Raw genomic sequence first — 20397 nt, forward strand, 5'->3', positions numbered from 1 at the left:
GAGTTATTAAGTCTTTAGAGCTTAGTTATTCTCTTAGGGGCTGCATTCTTTTTTTGAGTTGTCACTCTTAAGTGAGGTCTAAAAACATAAACTGACCTAGCACTGAAATCTATTCACTTTGTCCTGTTCTTTTTGAATGTCAGTATAATTCTGAATGTTGATTCTTTACAGCAGTGTAATTATAATGTAATAAATATTAATGAATTATAACGCTGCATGTGTAAAATAGAGGCATTCATACAATTAGGAAAAATAAATGAGATAGTTTGCTGTCATTCTTAAACTTTGATTTATTTTTTTCGCTAAAGAGGAAAAAATATGGATGTGATACTAAATCAGTATAATGTGGCAGGTCTTTCAATATCTTCTGTTTTGCCATTTTACATCATTTGTCATTAAACTTGGAGAAGACCACACCTGATGAAGCAGTAGTAGCTGGGAATAGTGTGACAGAAGGGAGAGGCAATAAAATTGTCAACACTGAATCATCTTTCATGACTGCAGTTCCAAATGGCAATGAAAACTTGCATTAAAAGATTCAATGCTTCATTTTGCTCTGCTCATTTATTTTTAAGACACTATAGTGTCAGGCTGAGTGAAATTAAAATGATAGTTGAGGGATTTGAGTAATTTTTTTTAATGTGGACTTTTGAAATATGAGGCTTATAGTGTTTTTTTTATCAAATTAAAATAATATCTAACACCTCTCTTTTTATGTTATAGTGCAGGGTGTGGAAGAACAGGAGCCATCTGTGCCATAGATTATACATGGAATTTGCTTAAAGCTGGGGTAAGGAATCCTACAAGAAGATTTATGACATTCTGTAATTTCATAACAATGATTGGTTGAGCTTCCAAGTGTTCAAAAATAGGGAAATGTTTAGGACATTCTGGAGCTGTTTACAGGTTGGATGTTTAGTTTCATTGCACTCATGCTTTAGTATGAATTTCCTTTGACAGCAAGTTTTTGTCTAAATAGGTCACTATAAAATTCTAATTAAAAAAAAATATTTCAATATAAATCGATTTTTAAATTTAACTTTCTCAGTCTCTCTGATTTATCATGCAGCTCATATGTAAAGGCATAACTTCATTCTGGGATTTTTAGTTTATGAAGCATTGTTAACATTGCAGTGCCATATTAATGGCATTGGCTATTTCATTTCAAAAATGCTTGAAATGCTCTCAGCTGGTCTAAATCAAAGGTAAATTTGGAGTTGCTTTGAAAAAAGATTTAATAGTTGCCGTGTGGAGAGAACAGATTAACTTTACCTATAAAAGTTGGACCTTTTTTTTTATGTTTAACAGCTTTTATATTGTTGCTATGACAGTTATGTCATTGTAAATAACTTGCTTCTGTATTTCAGAAAATACCTGAAGAATTCAATGTATTTAATTTAATACAGGAAATGAGGACACAGAGGCATTCTGCAGTGCAAACAAAGGTATAGTTTGTTTTCAAATGAATGTGATAATATATCACTATTCTTTGAAAAGATCTTGTGCATTAATTTTTATCTGGTACCTCACAGGAGCAGTATGAGCTTGTCCATCGAGCCATAGCACAACTGTTTGAAAAGCAACTGCAAAAATATGAGAGTTGTGCAGACTGGAAGATTGCAGATGGAGTGGTAGGTGTTTTTCCCATATGTAGCTGTTAGCTGATGGTGCAAATTCTCCTGTGAAGTTGTTTTTAGTGTTCAATGGTGTGATCTTATTAAGTTCTCATGTTTTTTAAAGTGCTGCTTGCATTGAAATAGGTTAGGGGAGAGAAATAAAAGTCGAAAATGTTTTTGGCAGAGAGCTTCATGTTCTACCCTTTTAACAAAGGACAAGGAAGTGGAAAAAATATTCTTCATTGGTATTTACAGTATTTGAGCATTTTTCTGTCTTTCCATCCTTCCCCTTAAGTTTCATGTCTCCTATAGGTTTATCCTCCTTTTTTATGTTTAGGTATGTTTTCTTGGCTGTTGCTGTACACTGTATGAAAAATGGGTTTTTGGATTAATATATTCTTTCTCTCCCACAGTCCAGAACTCTGTACCACCCTTTGTCCCTGGATTGTGTTTTGTTTATTCAGTGATTTTCTGTCCCTAATTGGTGCAGATTCCATAGCTCTCTAGAGGGAGTATGAGTGGTATCTCAGGAGTCTGAAATATCTGGAAGCAATTTTAAATGTGCTTTTATTAATAAGCATCTTATTTATTTTAGGGATATATATGTGCTTTCTAGGAAGTCTAGAATGTTTTCAATTCTTGGATTAAATGCATCCACCCTTCTGCTAACTCCTGAGAATTTATGTTGTTCATGCAGTACTTATGAGGTCTTTAGTCATGACAAGGAGCTTGTTGACTAAATGCAGTATGGAAGTATGGATCGGGCTGGCTGTTTTTATTTGTTACAGGTTTGATTAAGCTGGTGTGTGATTTTTTTTTTTTTTTCTTGAGAAATGAGCATAGCAGGGTTTGGAATATGCAGATCAGCTTTGTACAGAAGTGATTTCTAAGTACTTGAGTTTTGATTATAAAATAATAGATCAGTCTACTGTATCTTCTGGTTATTTGCCTTAAATCTGACCTGTGTCTGCTCTTATATAGGTTCAAAAATGTCTCTTATTTACTTATTCCTATTACTATATATACATTAAATGACTTGCATATTCCAGAAGATGAGTAAAGCTGTGGCAAAGTATGGTGGTACTCTGTAACAAAGGCAAGTGCTGTCTTCAGCACAGCTTGAGAGCTTTGCTGACTAATAAAACAAGACCTGATAGAAAATGGATAGGTAATGTATATGGGGGTGAGAGAGGGGTAAATCCCAGCTCTGAAAAGGCAGTGATGGAATGTGAGTTTTGAGTTTTACTTGTTTATGATCAACAAGTTGTAAAGGAAACTGAGTTCTGGCAGTTACTTGGAAAATGGTGAGAGCAGAGAATGTAATGTCCCTGTGTGGGTACTTGCAGTTGGACTACTGACTGCATGTCAAGTCTGCTTATCTCAAAAATGTTACAGAATTTGAACATTAAACAACTGGACAAAGATCAAAGGTGTTGGAAGGCTCAATCTAAAGAACAGCCAGACTGAGATGGTGAAAAAAATGGCTGAGGTTAAATACAACAGAGGCTGACTAACAACAGAATGCTGATTACCCTTAACTTTTTCTAAGGGACACCAGTGAGACCTGAAAGACTTAATAAAAAAGTGACATTTGTATAACAAATGCAACATGAAGCTGCAGAGCTCCTTGCAGCTGACAGCCTGTATCTTTGGGTGAATATCTCACCATCTTGGAGTCTTCTTCCATGAGTTTCACTAACCTCTGACCTATGAAATTCCAGAGCTGAAATCTGTTGGAAAACATTCTAGGGAAGGATTCCAGTATGCCTGCTCTGATCTCATTCTTCCCTGGAAGTTCCCTTTTGGTCACTGCTGGAAGCAGGGCCAAGTAAATCTTTGTCTGACTAGGAAGAGCCTTTTTTGTGTTGGGAAATGATGCTTTTTCCTACTGTTACTTGAATCATTCTGCAGAAAGGTTGAGGGGAAAAAAAATCTCATAAGTGAAGAATTTCTGTATCTAAAAGTTTGGTACTTAAATTTGTTACTGTCCATTTGTTACAAAATTTGCTTTCAAGGAATTAACTGGTATAGGCTTAACTTCAGGATTTATAAGGGAAACTTCACATATCTGGTTAAATATTTTCTTGTAGTTTTAACCTGATTCTCAGAACTTTGAAGCTCACTTGAGGCATCACTTTGATATTCTGATAAAGCTCCTTTTTTACCTCCAGGAGTTAATGTAGCATCTGTTGTATATAATGTCTGATTTTCCCCAGAAATTTTCTAGTTTGCTTTCTTTAAAAAATAACAAACAAACATTCTGGGATGTATCCTGGTTAAAAAACTAAATCTGAGGCAGGAATTTTTCAAGTAACTTTATTAAATACAATGTAGTATTCTAGAGCTCCTTCATGTATGTTACTCTGCCTGCAGATGCTACAGCAACTATGAAATCTTCAATATGTGAACAGTTCTGGTTATGTCCAATGAAAACAATTCCAAATAAATTCATGTGCCTACTTTGGCTATAATACTGTTGGTTAAGTAGGAGATGCTACTGGGCTGAAGAGGAAATGTCATTTATTCTATTTTGATGATGCTGTGAAGAGCTGGAGCGCTCTATAGGGTCGATTTCATGATTTTGTTTTCCTCCTGCTGTTCTCATTTCAGGCAGTGTTGAAATGGGTTGAGTTCCAGAGCTCTGTGAGCAGGGCTTGCCAGCAACATCCCAGTAAATCCCAGTAAAAGGTTAATCTGATTGGCACTGAGGGGCAGCATTCATGGGGAAGTAGCTCAGACACAATCCCGAACGTGTGTTCCTGGGAGCCTGCCAGCTCTGCCCTGCTGGGAACAATACTGTAACAAGTCAGCAGCAAGGCATGCAGGGTTTGAACAGCGACTTAGGACAGGGTTAGAATTTCCCTCAGAATTTGATAGATCCCAAACCATGTCAGAAATACACAATATGTAGGAAATGTATAGTCTTACCATGTAGTTATACCTATTGTGAACGTGTAGAACTGCAAATGTTTAACATAACACTAAGTATTTAAATGAAATGAAATAAGGAAAGCTCTGCTCAGATACCAGTAATTTCAACAGTACCCCAAGCAGCCAAATTTCAGGGTAAAGAATTGCTACTCAGGAGCCATTTTTTTGTGATAAGGAAAGAATTCAGATGCTGAATTTGATAATCAGAACTATTCTCTTCCCATACTTAGTAGTACTTTCAAGTTACCAAACAATTAAATTGGAACAGAGTCTTGGAGTGAAGCCTTTCCCACTGAAATTCTGGATCATATTGTCATGTATTTCAAGTCAGTAGCTGTGCTTCTCACCCTCATTGGCTTTGTTAGTACTGCTGGGAAAATATTACATTGGTGTTGTGTTTGGAAGCCTTGAAAGATATGTGAAATCATTAGTCTTGGTCATCTGATAAGGTATCAGATTTGTATCAGTAAAATATTTTATGAGTTATTGGAGAAGGTTCTTCATGAGCTGAAGTGAACTGCAGCTGTGAATTGTAGCTGTCTTGGAAAGTCTGAATCATATGGAATTTCATCAAGTTGGATGTTCTGTTTGGAAGTCAGAAAAAGAAAATTGGTTAAAAGACAAACAACCAAGCTCACTCTCAATTCAGAAATGTTTCTTGTTGAATTTTTTCTCTTGACAGTACCAAGCATGTTAGGGTACTGCAAGTCCTTGCTTTGCCCTTATCCATGACTAGAAGTTTGTATTAATAAACACTTTCTCCAAAATCTGGCAGTGCTGGTGCTCTCAATGTCTCTTGCATTTTGTGCTGTAAAAGCAACAGAGTTCTGTTGCTGTGGTTGACTGCACTTGCAGAAGTCACAGAGGAATCAGCTGCTATAAGAAGAAGGTTGTTATTTGAAACATTAATGGTTTAGAAACTGTAAGTGAAAAGACTGTGCTGTTCATATTCTCTTTGCTGTTTGGCAGCTTGGAAGGATATTTTTTGTCATTGCAGCCTTCTAAAAAATCATGTATTTCTTCAGAGACATTGATCTTGTTGCCTCTGTTGGAATGTTTTATTAAATCTGAGTCACTTGAGTGTATCATTTCAATCTGAAGTATTTCTCTTTTTATCTACTGATGCTCAGTGATTCCCATGCTGCTTTATAAAAAGGGCAAAAGGAATGCCTCAATTCCTTTTAAGGGAAAACATGAGATTACTTCTGGAGGAGTCTTTGCAGTAAATTTGCCAGTATTTTACTAGTACAGAAAGCTTCTGAATGACATTAAATATTTCCACAGTGAGTTTCCAAAAGAAAATGATACATTGCAATTCCTGAGAAAAAGGTTTTGAATTGTAGTCAGTGTGTGTGAAATCTCGGTCTAAGACTGAGATCCTCTATTTGCCTGAAGTTAGTGACAGCACTGTTTGGTGATTGAGCCAGGGGTAGAAGCAGGTGGGAGGAAAACCCCCCTTGGGAGGTGATAGCACAGTTTGGGTTACCTTAGCCAGTGAGAATTCCTTGTTTCTCTGCATTACTACAGGAACACAAGTTACTCTGCATTTTAGTAGACTAGGGGCAATCTACACACAGTATTTGAGTTTATGGCCTTGTCATTTGTTAATGTAGTCTTTGTAGGTAGGTATGTGCTCATTGTATATCTGTGATTTGAGTACCTAGAAATTGCTAACTATGAGCACTTTGACTTGATCTCAGTAGCTGCTCCTTCACTGGAGCAACTCCAAGGGAACTCTTGAACTGTTGAACATTTGATGCAAATAGACACAAAGGTTGGGGAACGATCCTTTTCTTTCCCCATGTTACAGTGAGAAGACACTGCAGTGAGACAGTAGGGTAGTTGTCTTCTGTGAGAAAGCAGGGTGCTACACTGAACACTTAGTGAACTGCACATTTGTTAATCCATTTTTAAAACATGATTCTGTATGATAACCCCTGTGAGCTACGTGTGTTGTCCTGGTTTGTCTGAGCTGATACTTTTAAAAATTGTGCTCTGCCTGAGAATGCAACATCTGTCTAGAGAAGCAAGGGAGTGCTGACTGATGTTGATAAGCTGTGCTCAGGAAGGCTTTTTCTTAATACCACCATCTGCTCCTCTCAACAGATGCAGTCATCCCAGTGAGATACCCTGTATTCACTTTCAGAGCTGAGCTTCCTCCTTTCTGCTCTGTGCTAGTTTTTCTGCATGTTTGCCTATTTGCTTAGTTTGATGTATATGACAGGGAAATCTGTGAGTTGGTGTCACTCAAGGGTGAGAAATACTCAAAATACTGGTTATTCCCTATTCTTGTAACACAGAACTGAGAACAAGTGACAGGGAATGACTTCTCTAAAAGTAAACAAAGCCTTCACAGAAACATCAATCCATTGAGCTAATTAAGGAAAGTAGCAAAGTACCTCTTTTTTTTGGTGACAGTAAATCCTGTAATCATTCTTGCTCCTCGTTCAATGTAACTGAAACAGTGAATGGATCTGGAGTTGAACCTGATTCACAAGTGAAACTTTTGACACCTCTCTGTCTGAAGCCTTCCCTGTGTACAAAATCGGGGTAACCACTGGCTTTTCTGGTGTTAAGTTTAAAAGTACCATTTTGTGTGTGCAGATTTTCTTGCTGGGTTTTAAATTTTTCTTTTTCAAGGAATTGTTTTTGTAAACTCTGTGGTTGTGCATGTGCCTTGGACATTTGAGTTTATGTACATTTTTTAAGGCTTATACCTATGTTTTGTTACCAGTAACAAAAATGGCAGTGCCCTTTCAGCTACTTCTGCCTGTCTCAACTAGAAACAGCTTGTTACTGTATATGTGGAGTTTTAAAAAGCTTTGACATATGTTAGCTTCTCTAATAAGCTTTTTCTTCTGCCTGTGAGAAAAGCATATCTCAGGAAATATTCTGTTCACAAACACTTCACTTTACAAACATAGAAGGACAGGGATGCAGCTGCTGGTTTGTTTTCTGGACAAGTTAGTCTAGAGCCAACAGGCACACCCTTTCCCTTGCCAATACCCTTTAGAGAAATGAATGCATAAATAAGAAATGTGTTCCTGAAAATTTCTGTGCTGGTGGAACTGAACTGGGAGACTTTCCTGCACTGTTGTAGGATGGAGAGGTTGGTGGTGAGGGGGAGGAACTGGAACTCTTGCGGAGTCTCTCTAGTATCTTTCTGTTTTGTGCAAGTGGGATGGGCTGCAGTGCTGAAGCAAGGCCAGCAGCCCACTCTGTGCTCAGGATGCAGTTGTTTAGGATGCATTCATTTCTAGCTTTGGTTGTTAGCACTTCTGAGTAAGGGGAGCCTTTTCAGTACAATACCAATGCACTCAGTGCTGGCCATAGTGACAAATACATAAGGGAGAGATTCAGAGTTTGCATTGCAGAACTGGGGGAAGTGGGGAGGAACATGACACAACCATTAAGCAGGAAACAGAGTTTCTTGTTGAATGCTGGGAGCCTCAGCATCTTTGACACCAAGCTTCAGCATAGTCCTCTGCCTGAATGAGGCAATAAAATTAATGTCCATACTTGTTAAAGGCAAAATGATCTGTATGGTCACTCATTACTTGATGTCAAAAAGTAGGAAATTGCTTTTTTACATTTTTGAGAGAAGCTGGTAGAGGGATTGGATGTTCATGCCCCATGGTAATGTTTCCAGTGCTGGGGACCCTAAATTTGGATGCAGACCACTGTAGACATACTAATTAAAAAACCCCAAAACAGCACACATTCATATTTTTCCCCAGTTATTAATTGCATCCAAAGCAGCATGGGCAGCAGGTGAAGGGAGGTGATTCTGCCCCTCTGCTCCCTGAGACCCCACCTTGGGTTCTGCCTCCAGCACTGGGGTCCCCAGCACAGGAGGGACACAAAGATGAGCAGAGGGATGAACAGGTCTCCTTAGAAGACAGATTAAGAGTTGTGGTTGCTCAGCCTGGAGAAAAGAAGGCTCCAAGGAGATCTCATTGTGGCCTTGCAGTGCTTCCAGGGGGCCCATGAGAGATATGGGGACAGGGTTTTTAGCAGGGCCTGTTTAGCAGGGCAGTAGGACAAAACAATGGTTTTAAATTCAGACAGTACATTCAGACTAGATGGAAAGAGGAAATGTTTTGTGGTGAGGGTGATGAAACACTGGAACAGGTTGCCCAGAGAGGCTGCAGATTCCCCATCCTGGCATTCCTGCCAACAGCCCAGGCCAGCTTGGACAGGGCTCTGAGTAACTTGATCTTTTCAAAGATGTCCCTGATCATTGCAGGAAGGTGTGGATTAAATGGCCTTTGCAGGTCCCTTCCTACAGAAACTGTTCTATGATTGTGTGAAACCAAACAACCTTGATTGACTGCAGTGGGAGCTTCAGTGGTGTTCATTTAAATGTGAGTGGCTTTTATCTGCTAATTGAATCTTACTCCAAAAAGCCCCTGATGGTTACAGCCAGTGGTCAGCAGGACAATGAACTCCCTGTGCAATTCCCTGAAAGGGCTAACACCATCCTTTCATTAAGGAACAATGGAGTGTTTCTGCTGGAGTACTTGTGCAATGTTATATTTGACAGCAACTTAATGGGGGCAGTTAGGGAAAAACAGTAGGAAAGATCAAAATAGTTCATTTTTGTCTCCATTTTTTCACAGGTAAAGCTTCACTTAGTACACTGAGGAATAGAATTTGATAATAGACTCTTCACAGTAGCCAGCAGCAGTATGGTAACCTTTAAGACAAGTAATGGAAGTTAAAAACGTATAACTAATTAATCTGAATTTAAATAAAGTTAGTTAACTGTTGAGGCAACTTGTAGTTTATCTTCCAAAGCAAAAATTGCTCACTGAATTCAAATGCAACTATCACATCTGAAGCAGAAATTTAACTCTTTTGTTCTATAAGACTGAAGGAGGTCAGTCCTTATCACCAGTCTCAGCAGGCAGGCTGGCAGATAGCAGATCCTATTGCCTGAACATGGTATTGGGCTTTGAAATCTATTACACCCATCTGGGATATTTGTTGTTTTTTTTAAAGATTGCTTTTTCAAAAGAGAACTCCTGCAGGAATAGCCTTTAGGTAAAATAGGCATTAAAATTAAAATAACACTAAGGTCCTCCTTGGTTTTGTTGGGTCTTTGGCTGTGGCACATGTTTGGGAATAGAATGTCAGCTTTAGGCTGTTGCATGTTTTGCTTTGATTCTTAATCATATGTAGTTTTTTCTTTATTTTTGCCTAGGGACTTGGTTGTCATTAAATAGTGTTCACAGCCATTCTTGGGGTGCTGTTTTAGATCTGTGGTGAAAACAGTGCAGATTGTTTGTAGCTAATGCTGCAGCTCTTGCTGAACAGGGTTTGCACAGTCAGGAACTGGCAAAGGCCCTCCTGTGGAAGGTTATGAGTGATTGCTTTTGCATTGCTTCTGTGATTTCTTTTTATCTTCTCCCACTTCTCCTTTGCCTGCTAAACAATTTTGTCTTGACCCACAAGTTTTCCTGCTGTTCCTCTTTCCAGAGGTGGAGTGGAGCAATGAGAGTGAGAGTGGCTCTTGTGGGGTTTAGCTGCCTGCCAGGGTTAACACACAACAGTATTTTACATGTATATACATGTAAATGCATATATAAAAAATATTTTATATTTATGGTCCTAAAGGGAAATTAAAATCTTCATGCTTTGCTGAGTAAATTGAACTTTCTTGTACACAAATGGGAGGTTATTCAAAAGTGTCTCAGATCAATGCATTAGGAGACAAGTGGGCAAGATCTTTCTCATTTTTGCTTACAACACTGTAGATTATTCTTATCTTCATTGGGGTGATTGTACAAGTGTAAATAATTAGACTGACTGGAAAATAAATGCCTTATTATCCAATTATTCATTTAATTATTCAAGGTGAATAACTGGGAGGGTGTACGAGAGCTTGCTCACTACCAAAGAAAGATCAGCTTTTGACTATTTTCTTTAGTGGATTGTTCAATGGCAAACAGACCAAAATCTTCAGTCAGAAAAATGTGAAGTTGGATACACAAGGTTAAAAATAATTTTGTACATTTATACAAAATATGACAGCCAAAAATAGATCATATTGTTATGTATTCCTGCCAAGTGTCATTACAGATCTTTGGACCTCACAGTTCACATATTCTATGTATCAGCTTTACAGCCATGAGTAAAAATGTCCTTTTTTCTTTTAATCAGGATGAAAATAATACAGAAAATGCTGTCAGTTCCTCAGATGCTGAGAAACAGGATTCTCCTCCACCAAAGCCTCCACGGACCCGCAGGTACCTAACTGTGATCCTTTACTATTTTAGGCTGAAAGATGAATAAAAAATAGAATAAAGCTACTGATAGCATAAAACCTTAAGATTAATATGTTGTGTTTATAAATAGAAATATACATAATGCAAATAGAAGTCATATAATTGACTCTAAATATAAGCTACAATATTTTTGTGAAGTCTGTGTTTACTTACACCAACGTTGCAATGATTATCTGTGAATAGACATGTTTACTAGTCAGATGTGTTAAATCTACTTGTGTTTTAATTCTGCTAGGTGACAGTAGCAAAACAAACTTCAAATAGCCTCCAATAATGACTGAATCCTCCTTTTTGGAGACAAAACCATAATGACACATACCCATTTATCCTAGAAAAATCTCAGACAAATACTGCTTTTGACTAGAGTATGACAACCAAAGGCTGTTATTATTGAGAAGAATTGGTCTCACCAATCCTTTCATTCAGCAGAGGAAAATTTTCTCTAGCTCCTAAAATGCCTAGGCATAGCTTTACAGAACCCAAAAGTAAATCTGAACCAACAGATTCATCACCCTAGAATGGGTACCCAGCCCAAGTGTTGAGACAGCTAAAGAAGCAGCTCTCCTGAACAAGGTGTCTAAGTCCCCAGCTGGTTTGTGCAGAGCTTAGAGTGGCCTTTGGCAGGTGATCTGCCTGTGTTACAGTGCCTGTAGGTACACAGAATAAGGTGAGAACTTGGGTTTCCTAAAGTTGCTGAATGACATAAGGAACCATCAACCAGGTGATATTCTTGGATAACATTTAGGCAGAAGTAAAGTCTAATTCCTTTAAAATAAAGAAAGAGATGGAAGTAGGTTAGGACTTGTTACAGACAAATGACAGGATTGGTGCTATGTAGGCAATATATTTTTTACCTTATTTGGATTGATGGTAATGTGATTGTATTCAATTATGTAGATTAAGATGATGACAGAGGAGTCAGTTACCCTGTGTTCATGATGAGTTCCAAGCTCTTGAAACTTCATCACTGAGCTTAGAAATATAATTTCTGTCCAATAGATGATTTCCTTACTAGTGTTCCTTGAAATAATCTTAGATGTACCTTTGTTTTTATCATTTTTATATATTATTGTAATATTAACATATGTATAATTCATGTAATTCGTGTTTAAGCACACATCTGTCTTATCTGCACTGCATTGTTCTTTACGTGCTGCATTAAGTTAAAATCTTTTAATCTCTCCTTAAAGCCTGGGGTTTTTTTGGGCCTGTTTCCATAAAATCATACTTTCCCATCTGCCAGCAGTGCAGACAGATTGATTTCCTAGAGGTGAATAAATGGAAGCTTTTAGCAAAGCTGTTGTCTTTCTAAAATGGAGATTATTTTTGAAAAACAATTAATTAAACTCCTCCTGGAAGATGCTTCTGAGGAAAGACTTTATTTGCTATTAGTCACATCTGCTCAAAATACCCCCTAATGAGCATGTTTTATTCTTGATGTGGGGGGTAATTTTACAAATCTACAGCCTGATTCAGGCAGGAAATAGAGCCAGGTTTTGTGCATTGTGGATGTTTTGGCATAGATGAACATCCTTTTCCTGGGGAGGATGGGAGAGCAGAGTCAGTGAAACATTTTAATTTAATCCCCATATGCACAGGGAAACGTTTTTAGGTTGCCAGCCAAACGTGTACTTGAGTTTTACATGCACTGTCTCTGAAGAAGTTACAAGCAAGTTGCTAAAGCTACTATTTTTGAAAAGAAATAAGGCTTTACATTCTTTATAACCTATGTTGTAAATGGCTTTATAATGTATATTAAGTAAACCAAAATGCATTTTTAAGGGAAGTTTAACATTTGCTTTGTTTTCTAAAGCAAGAAGGGCTATAGGGACTGATAGTGCAGGGTACTTTGGGGGAGCTTGGTTTCAGGTGAACTTGCTTGAGGTGATCCTGAGTGAGCAGGAAAAAAAAAAAAAAGGGGATTTTTTTTCTTGGCCTCAGGATGCTTGTTTTCCATATTGTTACTGGACTAAGCCATGTTTGCTTAGACAGGTATCTGTTAGTTGTTTTCTGACAGCCCCAAATCTGCTGGGTGAGGTGGTGACATCTCCTCTGCAGCCCTTTCCACTGGATAACCACGCAGGTCATGGCAGAGTTTTTCTGTGAAGGTGGTGTTCTCACTCTCTCTTGCTCTGTTTGTAATATTCTAATGAAAACATCTCAGGATCTTCTTTAGACTTTAGGATCTCTTCTTCTGAAAGTGCAGCTAATATCCTGTAGCTCTTGTCTGTGCTGAGGATGAGATGTCACTAAACACTTTTACCATGAGAGGTAGGAAGCTTACTCAGAGAGGTGTAATTAATCCTTTTAGTGCTTGCTTTGGCCTGGGCATGTATTGGGGAAGGAGTGATACTTTCTAGGCTGCTTTTATGTCTTCTTGGAAGGTAGAAGTATCTTTAGGATATTGTGATTATATTGGTATTAAATTGGTATTTTATTAGGTCTCCATGAAGCATCTAACTGTACTGGTTTTGCAGAGGTTTGGAATTGTATTGCCTTCCAAGCTTTTATCACCTTGTAATGCTTTAGTGTAATTAAACTTGCTGTACATTCTGTGAGTGTTGTCATTTAGCTTAATGTCTCTCCCTGTTTGGTGTCAACATAAAAAATATTCTAATATTACTCCTTGATTATTACAGAGGTAAACAAGAACAGCTCATTAGTGCATACACCAGCACCTTATCCTAGAAATTGCTTGGCTTGGCAGCTGATGATCGCTTCTTGTGGAATCAACTTTCTTTAGAGGACTTGGGGGGATGGAAAGTCTTTGTTAGATATGTTTTAATTATTTTCAGGTTAAGGTAGGAAGAGGGCATAAGTAAGGTTTAACTTTGTTATATAAGAGACTGCAAAAAATTTAAGTTTTAAGTTTACAGTTTCGGACTGTACTTGATTTTAGGTGACTGATGTGTCAGAATTCAGAGGGAGCACCTTAATGCCTTTCAGTATTAGTCCATGGAATATTTGTGTGCTTAGTAGTTGATTCTAAAGTGTTGGGGAAAAGTGATGTTCTATTTTAGCCAGGCTTGGTTACAAAAAGTTCTTTATTTTCAAGTTCAAATGCATTTTGAAATCAAAGCATAGACTTAGACCTAAACTCATGAAAAGTAAAGATTATTTAACAGATTTTTTGTATGCAATGTAATGAAGAGCGATGTGCTGCTGTCTGAAGGTGGAAAGGTAAAATATTGTAGCATTTTAACTTCTCATCAGATTCTGTTCAGACTTCAGTCTAATGATGGTAAATACATTTCCAGGGTTATGTGTTACTCTGTTTCATTTCAAGCCCTGCAAACCATCTCTGTTTCCTACAAAACTAAGACAAAACTCATTGATGGCTGTTCCTTCTTAGTAAACTGTCTCTAGCATGTATGCCACAATTAAAAAAACAAAAAGCCTCAAGTAAATTTTAAGAGATAAATTCACCAGCTGGTTATTTTTATTAATTCATTGTACTTTTACATTAATTTTTGTAGTACTTTTGCAGCAGCTTCACTTACCTGGACTGTTGCTTTTCTTTCATGTGGATGGGAGTGATTTAATGCTAAAGTAGAATAATGTGGTTGTCTAGCTTCAGCCTGCTTATGTTGAGTTTATTTTTCCTATTTTAATGAGGGAGGATGTAGAGCTTGGTATCTATTTTTGGTTGTTCATATCAGCTGCATTCCATGACCTTGGCATCACTCTCTTTTATTTGAAACATCCTACAGTATGCTGCATAGAATAACCATGGATTACTTAAGGCTTTTTTTCTTTTCAACACTGGCCAAGTTTCATTTAAATCTGAACCCATTGTGTGCAGTTTCAGCCTTTTCCATGTAGCTCTTTTCCATTAGGAGTAGAATGGATTAGATTTTAAAACATTGTGAAAATTTATAATGTATTGCAGAAAGCAATAAATGGCTTGTTTTTCTTGTATACATTTTTTGAAAGCTGTGGGAAGGTTTTTTTTCGGACAAGTTATAGTACTTTTGACAAATTTTGTGTAATTGTTACTATGAGAAATAATTGTAAAAAGGTGTTCTTGCCTAATCCATGGTTTACCTGACACCTGAGAAGGCACTGGGGCACTGCCTCAGTTGTGTGGCAATGAGTGTATGAAAAGGCTGCCTCAACCACCCAGGGCAATTCCATTTCCAGCTGTAAATGAGGCAGTGCCAAGGCAGTGCCATTCCAAGGTTATCAGGAGCATTTGGATCTGACGAGGCACTTGAAGGCTGAGTCATGACAAAGTTTTCTATTTTTTTATCACACCATGAGGTTTTGCAACCCTATGTGTTTATTTAAAGGTACAATATAGGGAAGCTTCTCTTACTTGAATGGCCTGGCTTTCTTTGCTTCACTGACTCTTTTCTGTCTCAATATCTCTTTCATGAGCTTTCTGTGAGTTTCCTGGTACTTTAAATCAATCTGGTCTTACTGTCTCCTGTTGTTTTTGAGTATTAGTAGCTCATTTTCAGATATTTTTCTGCCTCTGGGGGCAGAAATGTCTGTGGAGCACAGCTGCTGAAGGACATGCCCAAAGACAGCATTATGCAGCAGCCCAAAATGCCCAAGATTCACAAGACTTTTAGAAAAAGCTACTGCCAAACAGAGATCTCCTGAATGTGTTCATATCCTTATATTTCTGCAGTGTGAAAATGAGCAGAAACATCATTGGCAATGCAGAACGTGTGAAATTGTAATATTAAAAATGTCAGTAAAATGGGAAAATGTTGCCTATTGGGATTTATTTCCTAATTTAAAGAGAAAAAATACATTAGATGCTATTTGGACATCTCAGTTGCTGAGGACAGATACCCTTCAATATTAATAAGGCAAAGAATTATTTTGATAAATAATTTCTCATTTCTTCACTGTAAGCTCTCATCTAAAAATGAAGAAGTGACATTTAACTTCAGATGTAATGGGGAACATTGTAGTAGTACTGCTGAGATGTGTAGGAGGAAGGTGTTTAATCAACTTTTGGGCTGCTGATTTGTGCAACATTTCCTTTATCATCAGTTCTATGGATACATCTGAGAACTGTTTGAGGCTCTGTTTACCAGAGGGTAAACTCAAAGGGTAGAGTGATTTTATTGACCAGTAATTGGTGAAGAACCTCATGAATTTTGACTGGTATTGTGGACCTATATCCTTGTTATATCTAGTTGAATGCTAATTTGCTCCTTTAGCTAATTGTAATGCATAATGTTAGGTCTGTGCCAGATAAGGAATTAATTTTGCTGATTGCAAATAACTCTGGGTCAGGAAAATCAGGTCAATAAGGGAAAACCATGATTTTCAGTAGGAGGATTTAGTGGAGATTACTGATGAACACCACTGCTGGTAAAAGGGGGCATGTAAACATTTGTGCAAGTGCACTCACTGTCTGCCTCCCTGTGTTCCTCTCCCCATTTGGAACAGAGGAGGGAATTCTCTTGTCCTTGGTGTGTATTAAATTGGAGCAAGATTAATGCCCCCTCATTTTATCTTTACTTTCTTTACTGTCTTTTTTTTTTTTTTTTTACTGTCTTTCCTTTACTAATTCAGGCAAACAACTTATTCTCAACCTTATTAATTTTTCAACAACTAGAGGCAAGAATTCCCAAATTACTTCAGTTAAATTGCTTAGACATGATTGTATTTCTTCTGTTTTAATGTAAAGAAAACCAGCAATATACAAGTGCAGGGAGGAGAGGAAGAGAAGGAATTTGTGGCACAACTCTGTGACAGGAATCAGGCAGAGAATGGAAGAGATCACCCAGGACTGCAAGGGGACCTGGGCTTTTCCAGATACAAAGATACAGGAACTTGTAGAAGATCATTTGGAAGCTGTTGCAGTACTTCAGGGGTTTGGATTTTCACAAACTGAGAATCCAAATGATTCTCTTTACCATGGAATCTCTTATATAAAGATTTTAGTTCTGCAACCCATTCTGCTGTACCTTGGTGTTAAAGTCACAAGGATGAAACACATGCTGTAGCCTGTCCCAAGTCAGGAATGCTTTTAGTGCTCTACAAGACTCAGTTATGAAACAGTCTTTGGGCTTTTTTTGTTTTGGGATTTTTTCCTATTTGTCATGATAATCTCAAGTGTGCACTTGCTGAGTCCTTCTTAGGCATGGTTTGAAAATAGGGGAGCCAAAGCAGTACTTTGATTTTGCTATTATGTGGCATGTAGAAAATAATGAGAGCCTGTCCTTTCTCTTGTAGACAGAGTTCTTGTGCAATCTTGTCCTTCTTATGCTGGAGGGTCTCACGAGAGCAGAGAGGGGCAGAGCAGAATTCCCTCCTATGTGCTGTCCATGCTGCTTTGGGTGCAGCCCAGGACACGGTTGGTTTTTGGACTGTGGGCTGGTTTCTGCACACTGCAGGGTCATGTCCAGCCTCTCTCCACCAGCCCCCTTTCCTTCTCCACAGGGCTGCTCCCAGTCTGGATGGATGCTGGGAATTGCCCCAACCCAGGTGCAGCACCTTGCACTTGGCTTTATTGAACCTGATGGTGTTCCCATGGGCCCAGCTCTTAAGCTTGTCCAGTTCATCCTGGATGTTTAAAGGAATGGAAATTATAAAACTGCCTTCATCAGGTGTGCTAGATGTTTGTAGTCAACAACTCTGCATCTAATCTGACCATATGCTTGAAGAACTTCTCCTTCTAAGTAGCTTGAGATGAACTGCAGTTATAAGTGCTGTGGTTTCACTAATATGCACTGTAATTCGGATCATAAATTCTACTGGAATTACTTTTTATGTTGTATATACCTCATGTCGACTAAATTTGGTTTGCAACTAAGCCAAGATTATCAAATATACAAACATAAAAATAAAATCCTCTTGAGCATGTACAGAAAAATAAAATTGAAGGAAGATATTCAATGTTAAGTGGGCTGTAAGGATTTTTTTTTTTTTTAAGAAATCTTTCTTGGCTTTACTGAAATTTGAATTCCATATGTCAAGTTTCTCAGAGCCACTTAAGGAAAAATGTAGTGAAATGCTGCCACAAGAGGGCCTGTCTTACAATGTCTTTGCAAAATGCTTCTGGGAAAGGATGTGAGCAATCTTTGAACTATTAGTGAGGATTAGTTGTGGCCTGATGAATGTCCTTGTGATATTCTGAAAGACATTTTGAGGGTGTTGACTTAATTCCTCACTAGTCATATTCTATAACCATTTTCTGTGTGCAATGGAAGCTCTGTGTGGAGTTTGATATTGGTGTTACAGCATTAACTACTGCAGTGGGAGATGGATAAATAGCTAAAATCTTGTCAAAATGCAGAAAATTTAGACAATTGTGTCTTGGTTGTTTTGCAGTTGCCTTGTAGAAGGAGATGCTAAAGAAGAAATCTTGCAGCCTCCAGAGCCTCAGCCAGTACCACCAATCCTGACACCATCTCCCCCATCAGCTTATCCAACAGTCACTACGGTGTGGCAGGACAATGACAGATACCATCCAAAGCCAGTTTTGCACATGGTTTCATCAGAGCACTCCACAGACCTCAACGAGAATTACAATAAATCCACAGAACATTCAGGGAAGAACGAACCCAGTGAACACACAGAGAAGAGGCTGGAGCGCAACCTAAGCTTTGAGATCAAGAGGGTCCCCCTGCAGGAGGGACCACGAAGCTTTGATGGCAACTCCCTGTTGAACAGGGGACATGCAATTAAAATTAAGCCTGTGTCATCCTGTGTAATTGATAAGAGCTTTAAGCCACAGGAACAGATTTCAGGGGATTCGTTTGTAGATGCTTCTCAAAACTCATGTATGGAGTACAGCGTGTCACAGTCTAACACAGCCTTAATACCTTCCCCAGAAGGTGTGCAGAGTCAGCAGGTGTCTGATGCCCCACCCAGACCAGACCGTCTGCCTCTGACAGAAAAGGGACACGCCACGTGGGCACTGCAGGGGCCTGAAAGAACCTCCGTGTCTGAAGAGTTGTCTTCAGATGCCTTGTGTCACAGTGTTCAGACTCTCTCTCTAGTATCCAACAGCCCAGCTGAGCATCCTTGCAGTGATCCTGTTGATCATACTCCTGTTTGTGTTCGAGCCCCCCTCTGTTTCACTAACCCCCTCCATGCAGATGATTCTGACTCGGATGAGCTGGACTTCGACAGAGCCACGAGCAAAAGCGCGTCCAACGTGTCAACGGCAAGTGCCACGGTCTCTGCTGCCACTAACACTGAAAACATTGCTGCCAGAAAAGTACTGCCAATGTCTATTGCTAGGCAAGACTTAACAGCTGTAACATGCTCTGAAGATGGCAAAGGTAGGTTTCACTGAGGTTCAGAAGTGCTGCTCTTTATCTAGCTGCATCTGTAGAGCTGGATGACATAAATTTCTTTGCAATGCAATTTTCTAAATGTAAATTTAATCAGTGTAGTTTGGCAGCTTCAGAGAGGGCACAGCTCTTTTCCTGACAGCTTTCAGTTTGCATGTGAGCTATTTTTGGTATAAAGTACTACAGACCATGATTAGCTGCTTCAGAAGCTGTACTGTGAGCTTTATTGTGAGCATTTGTTTAATGCTTTATTTATAATGCATTCCTGTAGGTTTGTATGTAATTGTAGGTTTCTGTGTTATTATTTGGTGCATATTTTTTCTCTATGCCCAGTTTCATGGAAGTGTCTATAATAATTGGGGGTTAACTAGTCAAAGCATTTTCAACAGGCTTGTGCAAATACATAACAATTTCATGCTTATTGGTTGATGTGCTGTTCCTAAAAATGGAGATGTAACCTCATTCACTGCATTGGCCTTTGAAGTTGTTCATGATTTGGCTCCTGCGCTTTAATGATGTTGTAAATATTTAGCTGTGCTTTCCTCTTTTTCTGTACATGGCTGGGGGTGACAAGCTAATACAGCTGTTTATCTAAAAATCCAAGTTATTCTTTTATTAGCATTTTGAAAATTAATTAGTGGATTTCTATATTTTACTACTTTTTTCAGTTTTTTTTTTTGTGAACGTTTGCAAGTTAGAACATCATGTTTTGAAGGCAGAACGGTCCCAAAACATGCAGGTGCAGATTTCAGTCAGGCTGGCTCACTTAGAGCAGATGGAGGACAGAGCAGGGAAGAAGAGATCAGGCCTTGGCAGCTGCTTGTGCAAAGCCCAACAAAACAAGAAGTAAATCTGTGGAGCTGAAGGAAGAACATGAACCTCTGGATCCAGCTCAGACTGCTGTGCTTGGAGCTGCTGACATGATGGCCTCACCTCAGGAGTCTGTGCAGACTTCATGATTTTCTGAAGTGAAATGGGGCTCAGTGTGTGATGCAAGATGCAGAACCAGCTGAATTAAAAATTCTGGCTTTGTGAACTGAATGTTCACCAAAAGTCATATATCCAGAGATGAACTGTTTTGCAGCCTTAAAACAATCTGTTTCTGTAGATCTTCGTATAGATCTATATCTATATAGATCTATACCTGTACCTATAGATCTATAGATTTTGGTTTAGATTGTGTAAACACAGGGCAATACTTGCACATACCTGTATATCTTTAACACTGTGACTTAAAGGATGCTCTGCAAAGCTGACAAAGTCCTTTTGTCGTAATTATTTCAACTTTGCAAGAAGTCCTCC

General features: G+C 38.5%; 1 protein-coding gene across 7 annotated transcripts in view; it reads left to right on the forward strand.

Moving 5' to 3' along the window:
• PTPN12 (protein tyrosine phosphatase non-receptor type 12) overlaps positions 1 to 20397 on the forward strand; it is a 70253-nt gene that overhangs the window by 42722 nt on the left and 7134 nt on the right. For all 7 annotated transcript variants that reach the window (XR_009274751.1, XR_009274752.1, XM_058804992.1 and 4 more), the window contains exons 9-13: positions 724 to 790; positions 1368 to 1445; positions 1533 to 1631; positions 10710 to 10795; positions 18128 to 19083. Coding sequence is in view for 5 of the 7 variants with exons in the window: in XM_058804992.1 (XP_058660975.1) it covers positions 724 to 790; positions 1368 to 1445; positions 1533 to 1631; positions 10710 to 10795; positions 18128 to 19083 (1286 nt within the window). In the remaining 2 variants the exon portion in view is untranslated. The remainder of the gene's footprint in view (positions 1 to 723; positions 791 to 1367; positions 1446 to 1532; positions 1632 to 10709; positions 10796 to 18127; positions 19084 to 20397) is intronic.

This window comes from Ammospiza caudacuta, chromosome 5, assembly GCF_027887145.1.
Source record: "Ammospiza caudacuta isolate bAmmCau1 chromosome 5, bAmmCau1.pri, whole genome shotgun sequence".
Classification (NCBI taxonomy): domain Eukaryota; kingdom Metazoa; phylum Chordata; class Aves; order Passeriformes; family Passerellidae; genus Ammospiza; species Ammospiza caudacuta.